The following is a 21,203-nucleotide window of genomic DNA, read 5'->3' on the forward strand; positions in this document are numbered from 1 at the left end:
GGGACTAAGCCCACGAGCCACAACTACTGAGCCCGAATGCCACAACTACTGAAGCCTACGAACCTAGAGCCCATGCTCTGCAATAAAAGAAGCCACCGCAATGAGAAGCCTGTGCACCGCAGCCAAGAGTAGCCCCCGCTTGGCACAACTAGAAAAAGCCCGTACGCAGCAACAAAGATCCAACACAGCCAAAAATAAATAAATAAAATAAATAAATTTTTTAAAAAAGAAAATAAGGGGAGAGATCCCCCCTCCCTTCCCTCAGATCATTTACTTAGAAGACGGGTAAACACCCTCCTCTCTTTGAAATGCCTGCTAACCCTTCTGAAGCCTAGACAGGCCTCTTGTCAGCTCTGTGACCCCGGAGAGTCTTTCTCAAGGACCTGGGGGTCTCTCCTTAAGATGTGAACATCCAGGGAGGTGGCGTCCGTCCCCCAGCTTCTGGGAACCCCGAGTTACAGCACTGTTGTAATGGCACAGGACCCTCTGGGGCCTTCCCTGCACAGGCCACTCCCTCTCCCCATGCCTCCGTCTGCCTCTTGTCTGGAGGAAAACTTTAGCCAAAGAATACATTTAATCAGAGAAATGAGAAAAATGCAGAAACAAAGGAAAACAGTCAAGCAAGACAAAAAAATAATAGTTTAGCCATTGAACAAAGTCAAGGACTTTTAGTGTCTTCTCAAGGGCCACAGATAATATTCTGAGCTATATTCTTTGAGCTGTTTTGTAGATACTGAAATTCCCACCAAATAAAAAAAAAGCTACCTGCAGGAATTCCCTGGTGGTCCAGTGGTTAGAACTCTGTGCTTCCACTGCAGGGGCCCAGGTTCAATCCCTGATCGAAGAGCTAAGATCCTGCAAGCTGTGTGGCAAGGCTGGAAAAGAAAACGTTAACTACAGGATAACCAGACTGTAGCCATGACACAGCTGCTCCATCTTACATAATTCCAAGAACCGACTCAAACAGGAAACATCCAGTGGAGCGGTCTCCCCCAGCTGCCGGGTCTCCTCCCCAAATGCCTCCAGGATGGGTAGGACCCTGTTTGCATTTCCAGGCTTTGTCCAGCTGTACCTGTGACAGGTCCCACCGGGCACCTGCGGGCACTGGGCTCACGGCCTGTTCCGGTGCCTCCTGCCTCGTTCTGGGGCCCTGTGGCCTGGATCTGGCAGCAAGTCCGCAGGCACTGAGTCCGCAGGCCTCAGCCTGGGGCCTCTGCTCTAAGCACCTCCGACCACTCCTCCACCAACGAGGCTGAAGGGCCACAAGGGCAGGTGCAGGCAGGGGAGTGACTGGCTGAGGGGCCCAGAGATAAGGGCGGCTGCAGTGTCGCGGGCACTTGTCAGAGTCAACAGGGACACAGCTCCTAGGCCAGGTGCTCCCGGAACTCCCGTCCCTCCTCCTCTGGTTTCCTCAGTACCTGGACCAGGCAGACACTTAACGTCACGCAAGGCCAGGGATTCTCCCCTGAATTCCCACCTGGTTCCCTGAAAAATGATCCCCAGGTAAGGTCCCTCCCTCAGGCAGCTATGTCCCTGAGCCTAGAGCTGGGGTCCGGGTGGCCAGCGATGGACCAGGCCCTCTTCCCCGGGGAGGGTAGGACGAGGGGACAGAGCTGGGCTGGGAGCCTCTCCAGCCGTAGCCCAGGCCTCAGGAAGTGCTACTTCTGAGGGGCTTGGACGTGAGGGGCAGGGTTGAGGAAAAGCCATCACCCTGGGGCTCGCGGCCACAGACTGGAGGCCAGAGTTTCCAGAGGAGGAAGCCCAGAGGGCCCAGGCAGTGACTCATGCTCAGGGGACCCTGTGGTCGCTCCTGCAGGGGGGACAGGGCTCAGGCCTGATGGGAGGTAAGCCCAGACCAGGAGAGATTTACCCCCCTGCTGGGCAGGGGCACAGCCAGCCCTGGGTGGGGCCGGTGGGGCCCACCAGACAGTGCTCTCAGCCTGCTCAGGACCCATGGGGTAGGGGTGGGGGAGGCGATGCCGGGCTGGGCAGGGAAGGAGTGAAGAATGCCCTTGCCTTGTCCGGGATCAGCTGATCACCCTGGCCGCAGGCTGCTGGCACGTGGAGAACCAGATCCCCGAGCCCCAAACCCCGTGTCAGATGGCGCCAGGGCACAAGGAGAACCTGGAGTCCCCACTGGGCCCTCGGCAGACGTCCCTCCAGGTGAGGGGGTCCCTGGAGGGCAGGAGGGAAGACCTTCTCTTGTGGTCCTTTCTGGGACTGGGGTGCTGTGGCCCCCACGGGCAGGTCCCCGGGCCAAAGCCGTCTCTGAGCCAGGTTCTCCAGCATCCCTGGTCTTTCCAGCGGGGGGACGCGAGCAAAGGTGCCCCAGCCCTGGCAGCAGCACGTCCCAGCCGTGGCCATGGCTGTGGGGAAAGCTTGGGAGGTCTCTCTTGCCCCCCCTCACCCCCGTGCTGGGGCTCAGCATCCTCCACCTTCCTCCGCCTGTAGATGTGGCTGCCTCTGGCGCTCCTCGTGTTTCCCTTCCTGGGAGAAAGGGCTGAGTCCCGAGGCAGGGCGTCCGGCTGCCCTAGAACCCCCCTGGGCAGTCTGTGGTCCCTCCGTGTTGGGTATTCTCTGGCCGGGAGGCAGGGGCCAGTCATCTGTGTCCCCCTCGCTCTGAGGTCCATCCTGGGCCCTCAAATTGTCCTGACTTTTTCTGCCCAGCTCTGTCCCCCAAGAGACAGGTGTGGGATTGCATCCAAAACAACCGGTTCTTGAAGCACCGTAACCTGCTCCCTGCGCCCTGCGGGTCTGTGTGAGAATCCGCACAGTCCTGTGCCTTTTACAACTTTCAAAGTCCTTCCCCAAGGCAGCTCATCTGTGCACAGCTCAGGAGCAAACTGAGACCCAGAAGGGGGACCAAGACTTTCTAACCCCCCACGTGCTCGAGCTTTCCCGGGCCTTCTCTCACCTAAACCTCAGAACAGCCAGGGGACCCTGCCTCTCTTCCCAGCAAGGGGACTGAGGCCTCCCCAGGTCTCCAACCTGGAAGCCATCCACCACCCACAGGGACCATTTGCATCTAAATTAATTAACATTAAATTAAAAATTTAGTCACACAAGCACATTTCAGGTACCAAGCATGTCCATCACTGTGGAAAGTTCCATGGGGCAGCTGTTTGGGGTTCAGAATCTAGACAGAATCTAGAGGTGAAGGTGGGAGGGGAGCCAACCCTTGGGCCCCACCCCTGGGCCTTGTTCTCATAGGGGGGCCACCTGGGGGGCTTGCTGGGCTGACCCGTGACCCTCGGGCCATTTCCACCCATCTCTCCACCAGTGATCGGCTTTGTCCCAGAGGTCCGCATCGTTGGGGGCATGGTGGCGTCCCCCTGGCAGTGGCCCTGACAGGTAAGCCTGAGAGAGCAGGGACAGCATGTCTGCGGAGGCAGCCTCGTCAGCCACCGGTGGGTGCTGACCGCCGCCCACTTCTTCTCCAAGTGAGTCCTGCTTCCCACTCGCTGAGAGGCCCCAGGCAGCTAGAGGGGAAGACAGTGCCGGCCCCCGACCACCCCCAGGACTCACTGCCGTTTGCAGCCCCCTGCAGGTGACTCAGATGCCCGCAGGCTGGGGTCACTCCAGCATCCAGCTTTCCTTCAGCAATTTGCCTCAGACACTGGCATTTTCTTCAAACTGTGAAAGAAAACATATTTTAATTATTTGACAGTACTTGGAAGTAGGCACTTTTTTTCCTATTTTTAAAATTGTGGTTCAATACATATAACATAAAATTTACCACCTCAGCCATTTCTAAGTGTCCAGTTCAGTGGTAATAAATACATTCACGTTGTTGGACAAACAAACCCACCATCCTCTCCAGCACTCTTTTCATCTTGTAAAACTGCAACTCTGTTCCATTAAATACTAACTGCCCATCCCCCTCCCCCAGCCCCTGGCGACCATCCTTCCACTTTCTTTTTTAAATTAATTAATTAATTTATTTATTTTTGGCTGCATTGGGTCTTCGGTGCCGCGCACAGGCTTTCTCTAGTTGCGGCGAGTGGGGGCTACTCTTCGTTGCGGTGTGTGGGCTTCTCATTGCAGTGGCTTCTCTTGTTGCGGAGCACAGGCTCTAGGTGCGCGGGCTTCAGTAGTTGTGGCACATGAGCTTAGTTGCTCCACAGCATGATCTTCCTGGACCAGGGGTTGAACCCGTGTCCCCTGCATTGGCAGGTGGATTCTTAACCACTGCGCCACCAGGGAAGTCCCAGCCTTCCACTTTCCGTCTCTATGAATCTGACTCCTGTAAGGACCGCACAGAAGTGGTATCGTACAGAACGGTCCTTTTGTATCTGGCTTATTTCACTTGGCATAATGTTCTCAAGGCTTATCTATGTTGTGGCAGGTGTCAGAATTTCCTTCCTTTTTAAGCCTGAATAATATTTCACTGTATGGATGGACCACATTTTATTTATTTATTTATTTTTGCCGTACGCGGGCCTCTCACTGTTGTGGCCTCTCCCGTTGCGGAGCACAGGCGCCGGATGCGCAGGCTCAGTGGCCATGGCTCACGGGCCCAGCTGCTCCGTGGCATGTGGGATCTTCCTGGACCGGGGCACAAACCCGTGTCCCCTGCATCGGCAGGTGGACTCTCAACCACTGCGCCACCAGGGAAGCCCCGACCACATTTTATTGATCCATTCATCCACTGATGGACACTTGGGTTGTTTCCACCTTTGACTATTGTGAATAACGCTGTGAAGAACATGGGTGTACATGAAAGCAGAAAACATTTAAAGAGCAAAATGCTCTTTGACAGTATTTGAAAACCAAAACCAAAACAAAGCCAACCTAAAGCAACTCAAGGCTGAATTCCACACGGAGATAATTCGAAATCAAAGATAGTCCCTCTCGAGGCTGAACCAAGGTGTCAGCTTAACTTTAACAGGTGCAATAATTAATACCTAACTGGCTGGTCCCAAGTGTAATGTGGGGGTAAATAAACCTTTCACTTTCTGTTGGTGCTGGAACACTTTCTGGAACGTTCCTGGTAGAATTAAGTCCCAGGAATAATGATCAACAGTCCCTGGGGGCTTCCTGCAGGCAGGCATGGTTCCAAGCACACTACATGGATCACTTTTTGCTCGTGACAACCTCCTGAGGTAGGTACTAAAACCCCTATTTTCCAGATGGGGAAACTGAGGCACAGAGCCTGAGGCCCTATGATAAGCAGGCGGCAGATACAGGATGTGAACCCAGGCAGTGTGGGTCCCTCTGCAGCCCCAGTGAGCCCAACACCCTGAGAAGGGACATTCGGAATAGGAACAGTCCTGCAGGGTGACTTAAACCTCGCTCAGTGTCCGGAAGGCAAGGACACTCTTGAATAAGCACAGGGCTTCGGGCAGAGACCAGCTTCCTGGTGGGAATTCAGAAGATGCTTTGATCAAGAGTCCCCTGCCTCATGGGGCTTTTGCACACTCCTCTCTTCAGGGGATCCCTTTCTGTCCCCATCTCAGGTCAACTTCCTACCTGCCTGAGGGCTCAGCTCAGCTGTCCTCAAATGCTGGGAGGGGGTCATCTGCCTCCCTCCGCCACCCCACCCCCTGCAGAGAACATGCCTCCCCAACTTCCTGTGGAACCACTGTGCTCCCCTGGCCGCCCTGCCCACCTGCCGGCATAGAACCCACCTGCCGCCCACTGCTGGTCTCACCCTCTACCATCTGGGCACCACCTGCCTCGCTGTCTGTCTAGCCTGGGAAGAGTGGGGCCCAGTCCATTCTGTCCCCCAGCAGCACAGGCCCCGCCTCACAGAGGGCTCTGGACAAAGGATGAATCGTCTTATCACATGGCTGGATGTTTACGCTGGAGTCTTTCTCCCCATCCAGACGCGGCCAGCCCTGTGTCCCCCAAGCCTAGATCTGACCCATGGGCCAGGGCTGAGCAGAGAGGGTCTGCAGGACTGAACAAAGCTCCCAGGTGCATGGTCCTCTCCCCACCGCAGGAGCCAGTCTGGGTGGGGCCGACACCACCATACTCTCTGTCCTCATGGCCCATCATGTCTCCTCCTGCTTCCCGCGTAGCTCCGTGAATCTGCAGGACCTGACCATCCAGCTCGGAGAGTCTGTCCTGTACACCAATCCCCAAGACTCCGTCTCCACAGCCGTCATCAGCATCGTCCGGCACCCCTCCTTCAACGGGAACGTGCTGCAGGGCAGCGACGTGGCCCTGGTGAAGCTGGCATGCCCCGTGCCCTTCTCCTGCACCATCAGATCGGCCCCTCTGGCCTCGCCAGGCTCCTACTTCCTGCTGGGCACCCTCTGCTGGGTGACTGGCTGGGGTGACCTCAGGCAGAATGGTGGGTGAGAGGCAAGGGGCTGGGGCTGGAGGGAGCTGCCCCAAGGTGGAGCAGAACGCACTGCGAGGAGGCAGTGAGTCACCCGCAGCTTCTCTGCCCGACCCTGTCCCCAAGGGCCTGGCCCAGCCCTCATCTTGCACCACCACTCACCTCGGGTCAGGCATCCGCCTCACCGCCCACACGACGTGCAGCTGGCCACCCGGGGAGGGGGCGCATCCATCGCTGCTCCTAGCCATCCCCAGAGAGCAGGCGTGGTTGCACACCCCACCTGTGGTCCCCGAGGACCCCTTCTCCCACCCTGACGCCCACTCTGCCCTCAGTGGCTCTGCTGGAGCCCCCACCGGCTGCAGGAGGTGGATGTGCGCATCGTCAGCCTGCAGGGTGCCGCAGGTTCTACCGCCCAGAGCCCATTGCCAAGGAGATGCTGTGTGCTGGCTATTTCCAGGGCCAGAAGGGCTTCTGCGAAGTCGGACCCCTGGCCAGTGCTCCTGGCCCGATCCTCCGCAGGGCCTGGGGAGTCACTGGCTCCCTCTGGGCCTGTTTCCCCTTAAGTACAGTGGGGTGAGGAAGCAGAGGCCCATTCACAGAGGATCTGTGATGCACCTCCCCAGTGCTTAGCCAGGCTCCCCAGGTCCCCTCTTACCCTACGTGACCCCAAGAGGCAGGCTGGGTCCTGGACTTGGGCCAGGGGGGACATATTACAATCTTGCTCCATGTGGTTGGGGGCTTTGTCTCATCCCCGAGGTAGAACAGTGTCTGGCTTGGAGTCAGAGCTCGATGAATACTTTTTACAAGAATGGGTCCAGAGTCATTCTGACAATAAAAAGCCAGAAAATTCGGGCTCCGGCTGTCACAGGGAGGTGAGCAGGTGCCGCAAAGACACAGAGGAGTCCAGGCTCAAAAAGGCCACGTGACTAGTAAGGGAGGCAGCATACATCGGAGGAAGCATCCAGGCTTCAGAATAATAATAAAGTGATTGAATTTCAGCGATGCTGTATACTAGCTGTGTGACCTTCAGCGAGTTGTTTGACCTCTCTGAGCCTCAGAGGCCTCAGCTCTTAAAAACAAAAAAGAGGCAGATAGAGCTGATATGCAGGGCTGCTAGGAGGACCAGATCAAGGACAGAGATCCTGCCTGGCTACCTGGAGCCTCAAAGAGCTTGCCCTGTGCGTTCCCCCACTCCCCGCCCCAGCATCCAGCCATCTCGGTCCCTGTGCTCCCCGACTTCAGCCTCAGTCTGAGAGCTCGCACCCCCTGCAGCCTAGACCTGAGCCCCACTGGACTTGTCTGCTATTCTTGCTTCTTTCAGGGTGACTCCGGAGGCCCCCTGGTCTGCCAGCTCCAGGACAAGCGCTGGGTGCAGGTGGCAGTGGTGAGCTCCATCAGGGGCTGCGCTGAGCCCAGCCTCCCGGGGGTGTATGCCAGGGTCTCTGCCTACCAGCCCTGGATCCAGCTCCAAGTGTTCCTGCCAGGGTACCTGCACAGGGGCTGACCCCTCCCCAGGGCTCAGCCTGCCATTCTTGCATCGTCTCTCCCAAGTTGCCCGTTTCTGCGCGACTCTTCCCCACTCTGCCTTGCTGTCCCTGCCTCTCCCAACCCCCACCCTGACCCCCATGTGGCCAGCGGACAAAAGATGGCCAAGGCATGACAGCGGTTTGACTTGCACCTGTTTAAGGCAAAGAGCTGGGCCAGGATGGAAGCACAAGCTGGGGGGTCCCTGGGGGCTGCCGGCACCCACCCGCCTCCCACCCACCAACACTAAACGCTTGGTAACCTGTTTCTCTGGCCTGTTCATTTGAACTGTCATGGGGCAGGGGGGTGCTGCTGGACCACTTATCCTCAGCAGAGACCCTCCAGGGGTGCTCTGTGTGCCCGTGGTCTGGGGTGGGGTGTGTGTGTATGGTGGGGAGAGGGGGGCAGGCTGTGGACGGTGCCAGCTCTCAAAGCAGAGGCCTGGTGCTCGCCCTAGGCGGGGTAGGCTGTGTAATTGGCAGGGTCTCTTGTTTAAAAAGCAGGAAATGACTTTTTCCCATTCTTTTGGCGTCTCTCCATGAGTCTCGCTCCTCGGGGCACGGGACACTGCGGGGCGAGCGCGGAGCTTCCAGGGCGGGCGCAGCCGGGAGGGTAGGGAAGCAGGCCTGCCCCACCTTGCTCAGTAGCTCCGCCATCCCGGGACTTTACCGGGACTTTTCACCAAAACCGCCCTGCTCAGCCTTTCCAGGCACAGAACGTGAGCGCCCCCCCACACCCACCCTGTGGTGTGCCTCCCGCACCCCCAGTTCCCAACCTCACCTGCAGCCGCCCAGTTGCCTGTGCCACACACCTGAAGTCAGAGGCTCTGCTGGCGTCCTACAGAGAGAGCAGAGAGCTCAGCGGTCTGCGCCTGCGCGCCCGGCCCGCCCTGTGGCCCCTGGCGAAGGAGGGAGGGCGGCCCTGATTGGGTCCCTGTGCGGGCTCGGTCCCCAGGACTTGGCCTAATCCCGCGGGCCTGGCTGGGAAGGGGGTCTCGGCCCCGCTTCTTGCCTATACCCGGACCGGGCCCTGGCTAGGAAGAGGGTCCGAGGGGACCTTCCTCAGTCCGGGGGTCGAGCAGGCAGGACCCCAGCTCCTGGGTCCAGACAAGGCCGAAAGGGGACTGCGGTGGGGTCTTGGGGCCTTGGAGTCCCTGGTGGAACCGCGAGGCACCCCCTGCCTCCTGTCCGCGTCTCAGCGCCCCCCGGCTGCCCTGCCTCCTGTGCGGAGGGCAGGCCCGGCTGCTGTAGCCTGTCCCAGCCTGGGAAGGCCTCTTCCCTCCCTGGAGGAATCCAGGGTCATTGTTGAAAGCCTGCTGGGGCCCCCCCACCAAACCTAAAAACTGTGGTGGAGCCTCTGGATTCCCGATGCTGACCAGCTAGACTGACCTTGGCGTCCGTACGGAGAAAGGCCCAGTGCACGTGTGTGCTGATTGGGTGTGAGAAAGAGGCTGCTCTTAGGGGACACTTGGGTGAGGGGCTGCATGGATCCTGAGAACCCCCGGCTCCCGCTGTCTGCTGTATGGCCTCAGGAAAGTACATCCCCCCTGGTCCCCAGACTCCTCATTAATACAAGGATGGTCTGGGATAGATGCTCTAACTCAGCTCCTGGGCACCTCTAACCTGAGCCCCCACATCCTCCTCCCTGGGTTCTTGGTGTCAACTCCAAGTCCTGGGATTCATCCCCGGGGGCAGGGTAGCCTACGTGAGAGAGAGATGCTCAGACACAAGTGCATAGGCACCTGTACACACAGCCCTGGCTGGAGGCGGGAGACCTGCATTCCCTCACATCACCAATGCCCCCGACCACTGGGAGAAGGGCTGAGCTAGCCGCAGGCATTCCCTTTTGTCCAGGTCCAGCACCCTCTGGGACCCGGGGTCTCCTTTCCCAGCCCTGGAATCAGGCTCTCCACTGACTGAGGCCCCCTGGTGCTGTGGCTCAGGACGCCTCTCCTGATTAGGGTGCAGACACCTCATGGAGACTTCTGGGTGCGTGAGGCGTCTCCCAGCATCTCAGCCACATCCTACTCAGTAGCAAATTGCTGTTGTGAGCTGAGTGAGGGTTGGAAGGGAGGGGGTGATGAGAGGGGCTGGTAGTGGGGTGGTGGGGGCACTGGGAGAGGCTGAGGAGCAAGCAAGACGCAGCAGTGGCGTGGGTTAGGCACCTCGCAAGATTTCTTCTGAGCGGGGCCAGAGTTCCCAAGGGCCAGAAATTAGGAAGGAGGAAGGGACCCGTGAGCCCCAGGGCCGCCCACCGCTCCAGACCCACACGTGACATGCTTCATCCACCACGACCCCAAGGAACGACGTCAGTTCCCTTTTATAAATGAAATCAGCTGAGGGTCAGGAAGATTTGCTGACGGGCCTGAGGTCTCACAGCTAGAAAATGACCACATCCCAGGGGCTGCTTTGTAGATATTCATTAGCTGAAAGTCTGTGTGCCCACAGCTCAGTCCATGCTAAGTTACTGTTTTTCCGGGACAAATATGGGTTTGTGCTCACATATCTCAAGACAAATACCTTTGGAAAAAGACTTCCATGATTCAAACTTTTTAAAAAAATTCAGCTTTATTATGGTATCATTTAAAAACACACTTATTGGGACTTCCCTGGAGGTCCAGCGGCTAGGACTCCATGGTTCCACTACAGGGGGCACGGGTTCGATCCCTGGTTGGGGTACTAAGATCCCACAAGCTGCAAAGTGGCAAAAAAAAAAAAAAAAAAAACCACTTATTTAAAGTTTGCCAATTTTAAGTCTACAGTTCAAAGACTTGGACAAAAGTATACAGCCCTGTAACCACCACCACCATCAAGTTTACTGCATTCCCACCATCCCAAACATTCCCTCCTGTCCCTTTGCAACCAGTCTCCTCCCCACACAGAAACTGGAGAGGGAGCAGGGAAGTCCCAGGATGGGGGAGGAGGGATAGAGGAGGAGCTGAAGGCCAGGCTCTACTGGCAGGCTCCACCTGTTCCTTCTGTACACCCGGCAGGGAGGGCCTGTCACCTGCATTTGTCCCTATGTGGACACTGTGGCCTGGTAGCAAGTGGCCGACTCAGGGGCACACAGACTACAGCAGGGCCAGGTCAGACCCTATGCGACCTGGCTGCAAAGCCTTTTCTCCCCACCTGGGCAGGGATTGGAGTCAGTGCCACCCCCTCCAGGAAGCCCTCCCTGGTTCCTGCTGAGCATACTGTCTCCTCTCCTCAACCCTGGTCTTTGGGGTTTCTCAGGAGGGTCCCAGTTCAAGGTCCAGACTGAGCCCAGTGGAGACAGCTCAGGACCTGTGACTGGAGTCTCTGTGCCAGCTTACCCCCTCCCCCCATTGTCTCTTTCCCCCCACCTTTCCCCAGGTCCCATGGTCTCCATCAGTCAGGCACAGCACCAGCTGCCCAGCTGCCCTTCCTAACTGTCCTCTGTCCGGCCAGGGCCTGATAACAGCTGATTAGGGCCCCTGGGAGGGGCTGGGACTTTCCTGCCCCTCCCTCCTTCCTGCCCCAGCTCCCAACCCAGCTCCTAAGCACCGGGACCCTTGTGGGTCCCTCTGAGACCTTCTAGGTCAGCCACCCCCTCTTAGGTGGGGGGAAACTGAGGCACAGGGGTGGGTAGAGAGCTGCCTGATGATCCACAGGGTGGGGGAGGGGGGCACAGACTTGTCTTCTTCCCACCAGCACCAGGCCCGGAGCCACGGCTTGGACATGTGTGCTCCACGTTTGACCTGGTGACAAATAAGGACAAATAACGATGACAGTGACACCACCTCTGTGTGGGGGGCCTGTGCTGAGCCCTTGAGGACCGCACACCTGGGAGGCTGTCCCCATCAGCCAGGCACGGGGTGGGGGAGGGAGGAATCGGAGCCCAGGCTGCCCCTCCTAGGGCCCAGGAGGCCTGGGGTCACCCTGTATGGAGGGCGGAGGCAGGTCTGGGAAGACCCAGGTCCTCTGACTCTGGGAACCCCAGTGCCATCCCCGGGTCCCACTTCTGGGCCCCCGCCTGTCCCGGCTCAACTCACTCCAGCACTGGGGACCTCTCTCCCTACCTGCACCCCATCACATGGCTCCCTGCAGGGCCCTTAACACCCCCAGGGTTCCAGCCTGCTGTTGAGAAAGAAACTCAGAATTCCATCCCCTCGATGTCCCCTTGATATCTTTGTGACACGGTGCTGTTTCTGTTCCCACTTGACAGGAGCGCAAACTGAGGCATGGGGCATGGGAGGGGTGTGTCCTGCCCGAAGTGCTCCCTCCCTGGGGATGCCCTCGTGGCCCAGGACAGGGTGAGGGGCCCTGTCGCCCAGCATAACTGGGTCATGTGGGCCCACATGTTGGGAGGACACCTGGACAGTCCCAAATCTAGGACTGGACCCTCCTCCTGGCTCCCACCCCTGGCACCAACAGCTCACCCACTCAGACTGTCCTCTGGCCCGAGCCCTGACCCTCCCAGATTGAGCCGTGCTCACTTTTACCTGTAGTCAGTATCTGGGTCTGGTTTTCAGGGATACGGGGACACCCCGGGTGTAAGCTCATGCCCTGCCCTGTTCCTCTGCCCCACCCCCGGCCTGCAGCATCTCAGGTCTGCAGCTCCGGGACTCCAGTGCCCAATTCTTACCCTCCCACCTACCTGATCCCCTGAAATACCCCTCCCTCCACACTCCATCCAGCCCAAGGCCATGTTGTACAGGCTTAAGAAAATTCTGGAAGTCATCACCCCAACAACAGATAGGAATGATCCCTGGTGGGACAGGGGAAGGAGGTTTCTTCGTAACATGTATGTATCCTTCAAGGGTTTACAGTGGGCATGCTCCACGTTTGTAATTAAAAATGATTCAAGACTAAGAGGAATAATGAGTAGCCTTGGCCCCTCCCCCATTACGTAGCTTCAAGTCAGAGTCGGAAGTTGGGGGAGAGCCTGTGTAGAGCCAGGGCCCTGGTCCCCAGGGCTCTGCTGGGTGGACCCTCAGTGCCCCTCGGTCCCCAAGTCTCGGCAGGGATGCAGGGACAGAGGCCGGTGGGGCTGGGGAAGGACTTGGAAACACAAAGGAAACTCTTGCCTCAGTGGTTCTGGAGCCTCACCTGACGTGGAAATCGGTTCTAGAGGATTAACGTCAAAGTATGTCTGTGTGTGTGAGTGCACACACATGTGCATGAGTGTATCTGTGCCTGTGTGTGCAACAATTCAAATCTTCAATCTGTAAACACAAACACCTCCAACTTTGCAAAGCCAACAAAACAATTTTCAGCAACTGTGGAAGACAAAGTGTTAATGCAGTCATTTCATTGAATACCTTAAAATGACGAAAAGAAACCGAGGACTCCAAGAGCCTCACTAACAAGGAGAAGCAGAGCTGCTGGAGGAAATGATCTGTTAGACAAACACAGGGAGTGTTCACCTCCCCTCACCCCAGGAATGAGATAAATGCAATCTGCAAAATGAAACAGCAAAAGGATGCTACTCATTACAAGAATTTCAAATGCTGAATATGGATGATGCCTTTTTGCCCACAGTGTAGTGTATGATACATTGATTTGATTATGTTTTGTGTATTACATGTATTACACTATGTGTCTTGTATCATGTTTACATTATTACACTTCGACACGATATATTACGTCTCACATTTGTATCCAGTGTGTTTCACATTGTGTCACGGTGTTGGATTCAAAGAAAACCAGAGCAACAGGGGAAAAGAGACCCCAGTACAGAACTGGGCGCCATTCCGAAGAAAGCAGGGACAAGTGGGGATTGTAGCCAAGGAGCAAGGGGTTGGTGGTCAGAGAATTTCCAAGAGGAGACAGCAGGTCTGGGGGAATTCTGTTTAAACCACCCTAAAGAGGCTTCTACTGACACATCCCAGGGAGATGAAACCTAGGGCGGGGAGAGAGGGGTTTTGATCAGATATCAAGGGAGATTGGGTACCAAGGGCAGGGGTTCTTGCTAAACCAACTCAGCAGGGTTCTTGGTAAAATGGGAGATAACCAGGAAGGGCACAGTTGGGCCCAGGAGAAGGTTCAGGAGCCTGACTAAAGTTTGATCAAGCAAAGAATCTCTGTCATTGGCAGTTATGAGGGGAGTGCTGTGATGTGCACGGGTAGGAGGAGACAGGGGAACAGCCTTTCTGGAAATGATGTAGCAACGCCCCCGGGGGTTGTCCGGGAATTTGCTCCAGAGCACAATCACCAATAAGGAGACGGTGCTAGAATGCAGATCGAAAAGCAGCCTTGTTCATAAATAGGAACACACTCCCAATAAAAGCCAGATGGGAGATAGGGGAAACAGGCATGACTGTGAGATGAAATGAGACAATCGTGGGGGGTGCAGTCCTCTGGGGACTGAGATCTGACAATAGCAGGGGACAGCTCTTCCCTTTAGGAGATGTGTGCTCTATACAAGCCAGCATGCAGAGAAGTGGGCCTGGGTGCAAGGGGCAGGGCAGGGCCATCCCTACAGCAAGGCAGATGCTCAGGGCCCAGGGACCCACAGAGAGGGTGGCTGCACCTGGCTGGGCCCTGGACCCTTTCCTCTCCCTCAGCGACACCCACAGCCAGAAACACAGCGACGACCACATCTGCTTTCCATAATCTTTAATGAGCGTTAGTGCCCACTGCCTGCTCCCTGGGCTCGGGGCAGGGGCGTCAACAGGGGGTGCTCAGGGCAGGGGGCCAGGGAAGGTGGGGAAGGATGCCGCCTCAGCAGGAAGCAGCGGTGTGGGGACAGGAGGGGACTGGCTTCTCCGCTGATCCAGGTGGCAACACTGGGGACCGGGCTCAGGGCTCCTCGGGGACGTACTGGTGGATCCAGTCCAAGTAGTGCGTGATGCGGGTGTAGATGCCTGGCCGGTTGGGCTGAGCACAGCCGTCGTCCCAGCTGACCACACCCGCCTGCAGCCAGGTGCCATTCACCTTGCAGACCAGGGGCCCTCCGGAGTCGCCCTGGGGAGGGGAGGGGTCAGCGGTGGCTGTGAGGCCTGGGCGGCTGGGGGCTGCAGGGGGACGCGAGACCCACCTGGCAGGAGTCCCTCTTGCCATTCCCGGCACAGAGCATGTCGTCCCGGACGATCGGGATGTTGTTCCCTGTGTACAGGCCAGTGTGGTATTTCATGTCACAGATGCTGTTTTCCACGACGGGGACCTTCACCTGCTTCAGGGGAAATGGCGGTGGCAGGGGTTCTGGGGGTGAGAGGAGAGGAAGGATGCTGCATCAGGAGAGTGTGGGATCACCGCCCTGAGCCGGCCGGTTGGGACCCTGTTCCCCAGAGGAAACCCCAGGTGGTGGAGCCGCGATGTGCCCAAGTCCCCCTCCAGCGGTCCCTGACACTCACGTCCCCTGTGCAAGTTGCCCCAGCCTGTCACCCAGCACCGAGTCCCCGGGCGAAAGGTCTCCGAGGCAGGGGGCAGGGTGACCGGATGGACGTGGCTGGAGATGTTCACGGGGTCCCCAAGCTCCAGCAGGGCGATGTCCGCCCCGTTCTCAACTATGTAGTAGTTGGGGTGGGGGATGACCCTTCTGATGGGCAACAGCTCGTCCTGGTAATAGAGGTGCTGCTCCCGCAGCTGCACCCTGAGGACTGTGGGGTCTTGGACTTGCCTGGGGAGAGAGAGGGCCACCTACTCAGGGGCTGAGCCACCTCCGGGACACCCAGGAGCGTGAGTAGAGCCCCAGGCCCACCCCTACCCGCCAGGCCCTGTGGAGACTCACGGTCCGACGCAGTGGGCCGCGGTCAGCACCAACCAGGGGTGGATCAGGGAGCCCCCGCAGATGTGTTTCCAGTACTGGGTGCTGAATCTCAGGCTCACCTGCCAGGGCCACTTGCTCCCAGGGGCCTCCCGTCCCCCTACGATGCCTGCTCGCTGCAGGGCCTGGTCTGGGGCTGGGGCAGGAAGTGCCTTCAGGACACGACACGACCCAGCCATCGGGCTCAGCCCTTCCCTGTGCCAGCACCACCCTGGGCTTCTCTGAACCCACCCACCCATCCCTGGGCTTGTGGAGAGTGGGGTGAGGGGACAGAGACAGAACGGGCCCAGGGTCAGGACTCACCAGCGGCCGCATGGACCAGGCTCACCAGGAGGGGCAGCGCCAGCACCAGCAGATGGAGCATCTGGAAGGAGCGCGGAGGGGCAGCTGGAGCTTGGCTGGGGGTCTGTGGGGTTTGGGTTCTGTGGGGTGGGGTGTGTGTGGGGTGCGGGGTCTGCAGGGTGTGGGGTCTGCAGGGTATGGGGTGCAGGGTGTGGGGTGGAGGTGGAGTCGGGGTCCCTGGTGATCAGGGGCTCTGTCCAGGCCAGGGGGTCTGGGGCCTCAGTGCTCCGGATCTGAGGCTCGGCCACCCTGCTCCACAGTGACACCCAGATGTTGGGGTCCCGCTGGGGGTTCTCACCTCGGTGGGCCCAGCTGCTTTTGCCCAGCCCTCTCTCCCTGCCTCTTATCCTCACAGAGCAGGACAGGGTCAGGGGAGGGATGCTGGTCATCCAACCCAGAGGGAGGAAGTGGATGACTCAGACCCAGTGCCCGAGTCCCTCTGGCCAGGAAGGGGCCCTGCCACACATCCCTGCCCCCCACCCTGCGATGGCAGAACCGATTCCTCAGTGAGGTCAAATAACGTCCATCTCTGGGTGTTATCTGAGCAGTTAACTCTGCCATCAGTGGAACCTTATTATCTGGGGATCTGAGTGCCATCCGCAGAGGGAAGTGAGGGGGAGATGACAGGAGAGGCCAGTGCCAGCCTTCGCTGGACACTCCCCACCAGGCCCACCACCCCTGTCCCCGGTCCTGCAGTGCCAAGGCGACCACTGTACTTGTCCGTCCATCCGCCCCACCTCCTTACTCTCCCCTGAGCCTGCTGGTCACCCTTGGCTTCCAGCCCACTGCCCCACCTCAGGCCTCCCTCTAGCAGACGGTGCTCACTTATTCTCTCAACAAACTGGTCCCAGCGCCTCCAGGTGCTGCATCCGGGTCCCATGCACCGGATTGATGGAGATGGGACCCTAGGAGACCACGGTGGAGGAGGCAGGGACAACAGGTGACACCCTGGTGCCCAGGGCCCGCCAGGGGACTTGGCGGGGCTTAGGGAGCACAGAGGGCCGCACCTCCAAGGAAGACTCTGATTGGCTCAGCCCTGGGAAGCAGACCAATCAGCAGCTCGAGGATGTGATTGCTCTGACTGGCTAACATTGGACCAACACCTGGCCAGACCGAAGGGGGTGGGAGGGGGCTAGGTGATGGGAAGGAGTTAACAGATCCCACATGGGTCCCCCTGAAGACCCTCTCAGGTGAGTATCCTTAGTACACAAGGACCACCTCCTCACTCTTGCAACCCAGTAATAACAAAAAGTTTAAGTCCCTCATATAAAATCAGTAATAACCAAATAAATAAACAATTCATTGAAGAAATGTAAATGACCATGTGCACATTAGAAAGATTTCACCTAGTTAATAACGAAAATGCAATATAAACTGAGCGATCATCTTGGGGGTCACGTTTGCAAGGTTTCTGAGACGCAGTTCCCTGTGTTGCAAGGTTGTGTCCCACGTGTCCCACGGGCTTGGGAAGAGATGCTGTTGACAAGTGGTGTCGTCAAGGGCCTTAAAACAAGTGATCTCTTGACCTTACTGTGGATTTCTAACTGTGGAATGAGTGAGTGACAAGTGAAGGCCATGGGTGCATTCAGCTCCAGGGTAGCCCATGGGGAGGTCTCTGGCTGAGGCTGTGGTCTTTGGGGCCAGACACGGGGGTCCTGCTTCCCCAGGCGTCGCAAGCCACTGGCCTGAGGTGGGACATGAAGTAAGAAGGGTCAGGGGGAGGACTCCCAGGGAGGAGCCTGGGAGATGCCCAGAGAGCCTCAGCCAGCCAGGGACAGGGGTACCCAGAGGAAAGTGGGGCTGGGCCACCCTTGGTGGGTGGGCTGCTGCCCTGGGGAGGAGGGACCTGGGGGGTGGGCCTCCCCAGGGGTGGGCTCTGGGGGTGACAGGGGGAGCATGGAGGAGATCAGAGTTGGGGGCATGTGTGTGTGTGGGGGGGACTGTCTTCTGCAGCCCTGGTGACAGCCGAGTAAAGGAAAGACCTATCCACCGAGGACATGGCCTGTGTCCCATGGCACTCATCTTCCAGGACAGGCACAGCCACCCTGCCAGCCATCTCAGAGAGAGAGATGCTCCTGTCCCTGGACTGTTGGCACATATTCTCCAAACTACCTGGAGTTCAGGGTCCCTGTAACATCTGGGACAGTGTGAACAGAAGGACAGAGGACACAGCCAGCGCAGGACCCTCAGGGTCTCCACCAGGCATGCTCCAAGCGCTGTTCTCGTGAAAAGAAGAGATGAAGAGGCTCTGCTGTGTTGGGAGGGGAGCTCGTTCCGTGTGAGGGTAACGTGTGCTCCAGGCCGTCTCCACCTTTCCGAATCCAGCCCAGTGAGGTCAGTAAGGATCCTCCACCCAGGATACCTGCTTCCGGCCAAGATGGGGTTACAGGGGACATGTGCAACCCCCCCACTGTAGGCAGCTAGACACTGGGGAAAGTACACGAAATAGTGGTTTCAGACATTGGGCAAGGGGCAGCGTGGGACTGCCCCTGAGAGAAGGGCAAAGGGTGAGGCGAGAGCCACAGTGACCACAGTGCACCTGGAGGCAGCTGTGAGGGGGTGGGGAGCCCCAGGCAGCCAGAACTCGTGAGGCCGCGAGCCAGGGAGGAGACACCTGCACACAGTGAGTTCCAGAGGCCCCCGGAGGGGTCCCCTGGGGTCCTGCCAGTGCTTGAGAGGAAAGCATCAACACCAGGAACAAGGTCAGGGACAAGAACCATCTGAGGGGAGCAGGCAGAGGATTCTGGGAGCTCACACAGGCCTGGGAACGTCTCATGGTCCCCCAGCTGATTGGAGAAACCTTGTGATACCCGGCTCTGGCCAAGTCCCATCAACTTAGCAGTGGAGTGAAGTTAGCACAAGAGGGACCGCTTCTCCAGACCCACCCTGACAAAGTTGACGAGCAAGGCTCAGAAGGATCTGGCAGATTCCAAATGACTTAATGGCATTCAGGAACACAGCCCCAAACGTTTGAAGTAACATAGCAAAATCCAGCCACCAACCATAGAGTGTGCACAAGGTCTGGCGTCCAATCAAACACTACTAGGCACGGTCACAAAAAGATGAATTCTGTATGACTCTCCTTGCATGAGGTCCTTAGAGATGTCAAATTCATAGAGACAGAAAGTAGAAAGTTGGGTGCCAGGGCTTGGGAATGGGGAGGGGGGTTGTTTAGTGGGGATGGAGTTTCAGTTTTACAAGATGAAAAGAGTTCTGGAGATTGGTTTACCACAATGTGAATGTACTTTACTGAACTGTCACTGAAAAATGGTTAAGATGGTCAAGTTTATGTTATACGTATTTTGAAACAAGTTAAAAAAATAAGTTTTTAAAAATTACCAGGCATGAAAAGAAATTTTAAGAAAAGATGACCTGTAACCAGAAAAAAAGTCAGTCACTCTAAACAGATCCAGAAATGATGGCGTTCACAGGCAGGGATGCTGAAAGAGCTGTTACAAGTATGTTCAGGTAGAGGAAACGTGAGTGTGATGAGAAAAATGGAAGCTGTAAAAAGACCTGAATGAAACATCTAGACACAAACGATAAAATCTCTACATTGAAAACAATACATCCTAGATGGAGTTACTGACGGATTACACACAGAGGAAAAGAACAGTAAAATTGAAGACATACTAACAGAAACCATCCAAAATGAAGCACAGAGAGAAAAAGCCAGGAAAAAATTAACAGAATCACCTGGGAGTATTGAACAGTCTCTCATAAATTATCTGGGGCCCCAGAAGGAGAGGAGGAGGAATAAACTAAAATGATATTTGGGGAATTAATGGCCCTGAACTTTCCATATTTGGTGAAACTATAACCAGAGATCTAACCATCTCAATGAATCTCAAATAGAATAAACCTAAAGAAAAACATGCCAAAGCACGTCGTGTATTGCTGAAAGCCAGTGAGAGAGAGAGAGAAGATTAAAAACATCCCCAGGAGGAAAAACACAGTACACAGAAACAAAGACAGGGGACTTCCCTGGTGGCGCAGTGGTTAAGAATCCGCCTGTCAATGCAGGGGACACGGGTTTGATCCCTGGTGTGGGAAGATCCCACATGATGCAGAGCAGCTAAGCCTGTGCACCACAACTACTGAGCCTGCGCTCTAGAGCCCACAAGCCACAACTACTGAGTCCACGTGCTCTGCAGCAAAAGAAGCCACCGCAATGAGAAGCCCACACACTGCAACAAAGAGTAGGCCCCGCTCGTCGCAACTAGAGAAAGCCTGTGAGCAGCAACGAAGACCCAAAGTAGCCAAAAAAAAAAAAAAAAAAATCTGAGGGGGAGTCATCGTTAAATCAGTAAAAAAAAAAAAAAAGAAAAGAGAAAAAGAGACTATGTACATTGAGTTATTTAACCAGAGTAAATATCGTTCACAAAAGGAATGTGAAACAAAGTTTTTCAGTCAAACAATGGCCGAGAGACTCTATTGCCAGTGTACCTGCACTGCGAGCAATGTAAAAGGATGTTCTGGAGACAGTAGGATGTGATAGCAGAGGAAAACTCTACAGCTGGACAAAGTAAGACAAGCTCTGGAAATGGAAATGCCTGAATAAGAAGATATTTTTTTCTCATTTAAAAAACATTTAAAGAATAAAAGTTACTATTTTAAAGCAACAACTGACACAGTGTACCGTGTGGTTTATAGCCTACTTGGAGGTAAAGTATGTGACCACAGTAACACAAAAGATCTGCAGACATTTAAAGCCTATTGTTATGAAGCGAAGTTGTATGTGAAGTTGTATAATCATTTAAAAGTAACTAAAATTTTATTTTTTAGAGCAGTTTTAGGTTTACAGACAGTTGAGCAGAGAGTACAGAGTTCCGATACACCCGCCCCCCACAATTTTCCCATCATGAACATCTTGTGTTAGTGAGGTATATTGTTATCATTGATGAGTTGGTATTTTTTAAATATTTATTTTATTTACTTATTTAGGCTGTGCCAGGTCTTACTTATGGCATGCGGGGTCTTTAGTTGTGGCATGCGAACTCTTAGCTGTGGCTTGTGGGATCTAGTTCCCGACCAGGGAAACTTGGGCCCCCTGCATTGGGAGCACAGAGTCTTACCCACTGGACCACCAGGGAAGTCAGTCCTGATGAGTCAGTATTGATACATTATTATTAACTAACATCCACAGTAGACATTAGGGTTCACTCTTGGTGTTGTATATTTTATGGGTTTTGACAAATGCATAATGACATGTGTCCACCATTACAGTATCATACAGAAGCGTTTCACTGCACTAAAAAATCATCTGTGCTCCCCCGATTCATCTTTCTCTCCTGAACCCTTTGCAACCCCTGATCTTTTTATAGTC

The 21,203-nt window shown here is 56.0% G+C and overlaps 2 protein-coding genes across 2 annotated transcripts; one reads left to right on the forward strand and one right to left on the reverse strand.

Annotated features, from left to right (window-relative positions):
• The first annotated feature begins 1,566 nt into the window (after nucleotides 1-1,566).
• Nucleotides 1,567-7,787, forward strand: LOC115861413 (tryptase gamma-like). Its single transcript, XM_030872144.1, has 6 exons — nucleotides 1,567-1,594; nucleotides 2,051-2,163; nucleotides 3,352-3,440; nucleotides 6,021-6,264; nucleotides 6,616-6,681; nucleotides 7,605-7,787. Exons 1-6 carry the CDS (start codon nucleotides 1,567-1,569, stop codon nucleotides 7,785-7,787), a joined length of 723 nt encoding a protein of 240 aa, XP_030728004.1.
• Nucleotides 7,788-14,568: 6,781 nt separating this feature from the next.
• Nucleotides 14,569-15,899, reverse strand: LOC115861629 (tryptase-2-like). Its single transcript, XM_060285023.1, has 5 exons — nucleotides 15,855-15,899; nucleotides 15,500-15,687; nucleotides 15,123-15,388; nucleotides 14,807-14,970; nucleotides 14,569-14,733 (listed from the first exon to the last, which is right to left on the reverse strand). The coding sequence occupies exons 1-5, from the start codon at nucleotides 15,897-15,899 to the stop codon at nucleotides 14,569-14,571; spliced, it is 828 nt and encodes a 275-aa protein (XP_060141006.1).
• Nucleotides 15,900-21,203: the final 5,304 nt, after the last annotated feature.

The sequence above is a fragment of the Globicephala melas genome, chromosome 15 (assembly GCF_963455315.2).
Source record: "Globicephala melas chromosome 15, mGloMel1.2, whole genome shotgun sequence".
Lineage (NCBI taxonomy): Eukaryota > Metazoa > Chordata > Mammalia > Artiodactyla > Delphinidae > Globicephala > Globicephala melas.

Coding starts and splice junctions, on each gene's coding strand:
- LOC115861413 (XM_030872144.1), top strand. CDS start 1,567: ATGGACCAGGCCCTCTTCCCCGGGGAGG. Junction 3,441..6,020: donor GCCGCCCACTTCTTCTCCAA/GTGAGTCCTGCT, acceptor CTTCCCGCGTAG/CTCCGTGAATCTGCAGGACC. Junction 6,265..6,615: donor TGCTGGGCACCCTCTGCTGG/GTGACTGGCTGG, acceptor CTCTGCCCTCAG/TGGCTCTGCTGGAGCCCCCA.
- LOC115861629 (XM_060285023.1), bottom strand. CDS start 15,899: ATGCTCCATCTGCTGGTGCTGGCGCTGCCCCTCCTGGTGAGCCTG. Junction 15,389..15,499: donor GCGGCCCACTGCGTCGGACC/GTGAGTCTCCAC, acceptor CTCTCTCCCCAG/GCAAGTCCAAGACCCCACAG. Junction 14,734..14,806: donor GCAAGAGGGACTCCTGCCAG/GTGGGTCTCGCG, acceptor TCCCCTCCCCAG/GGCGACTCCGGAGGGCCCCT.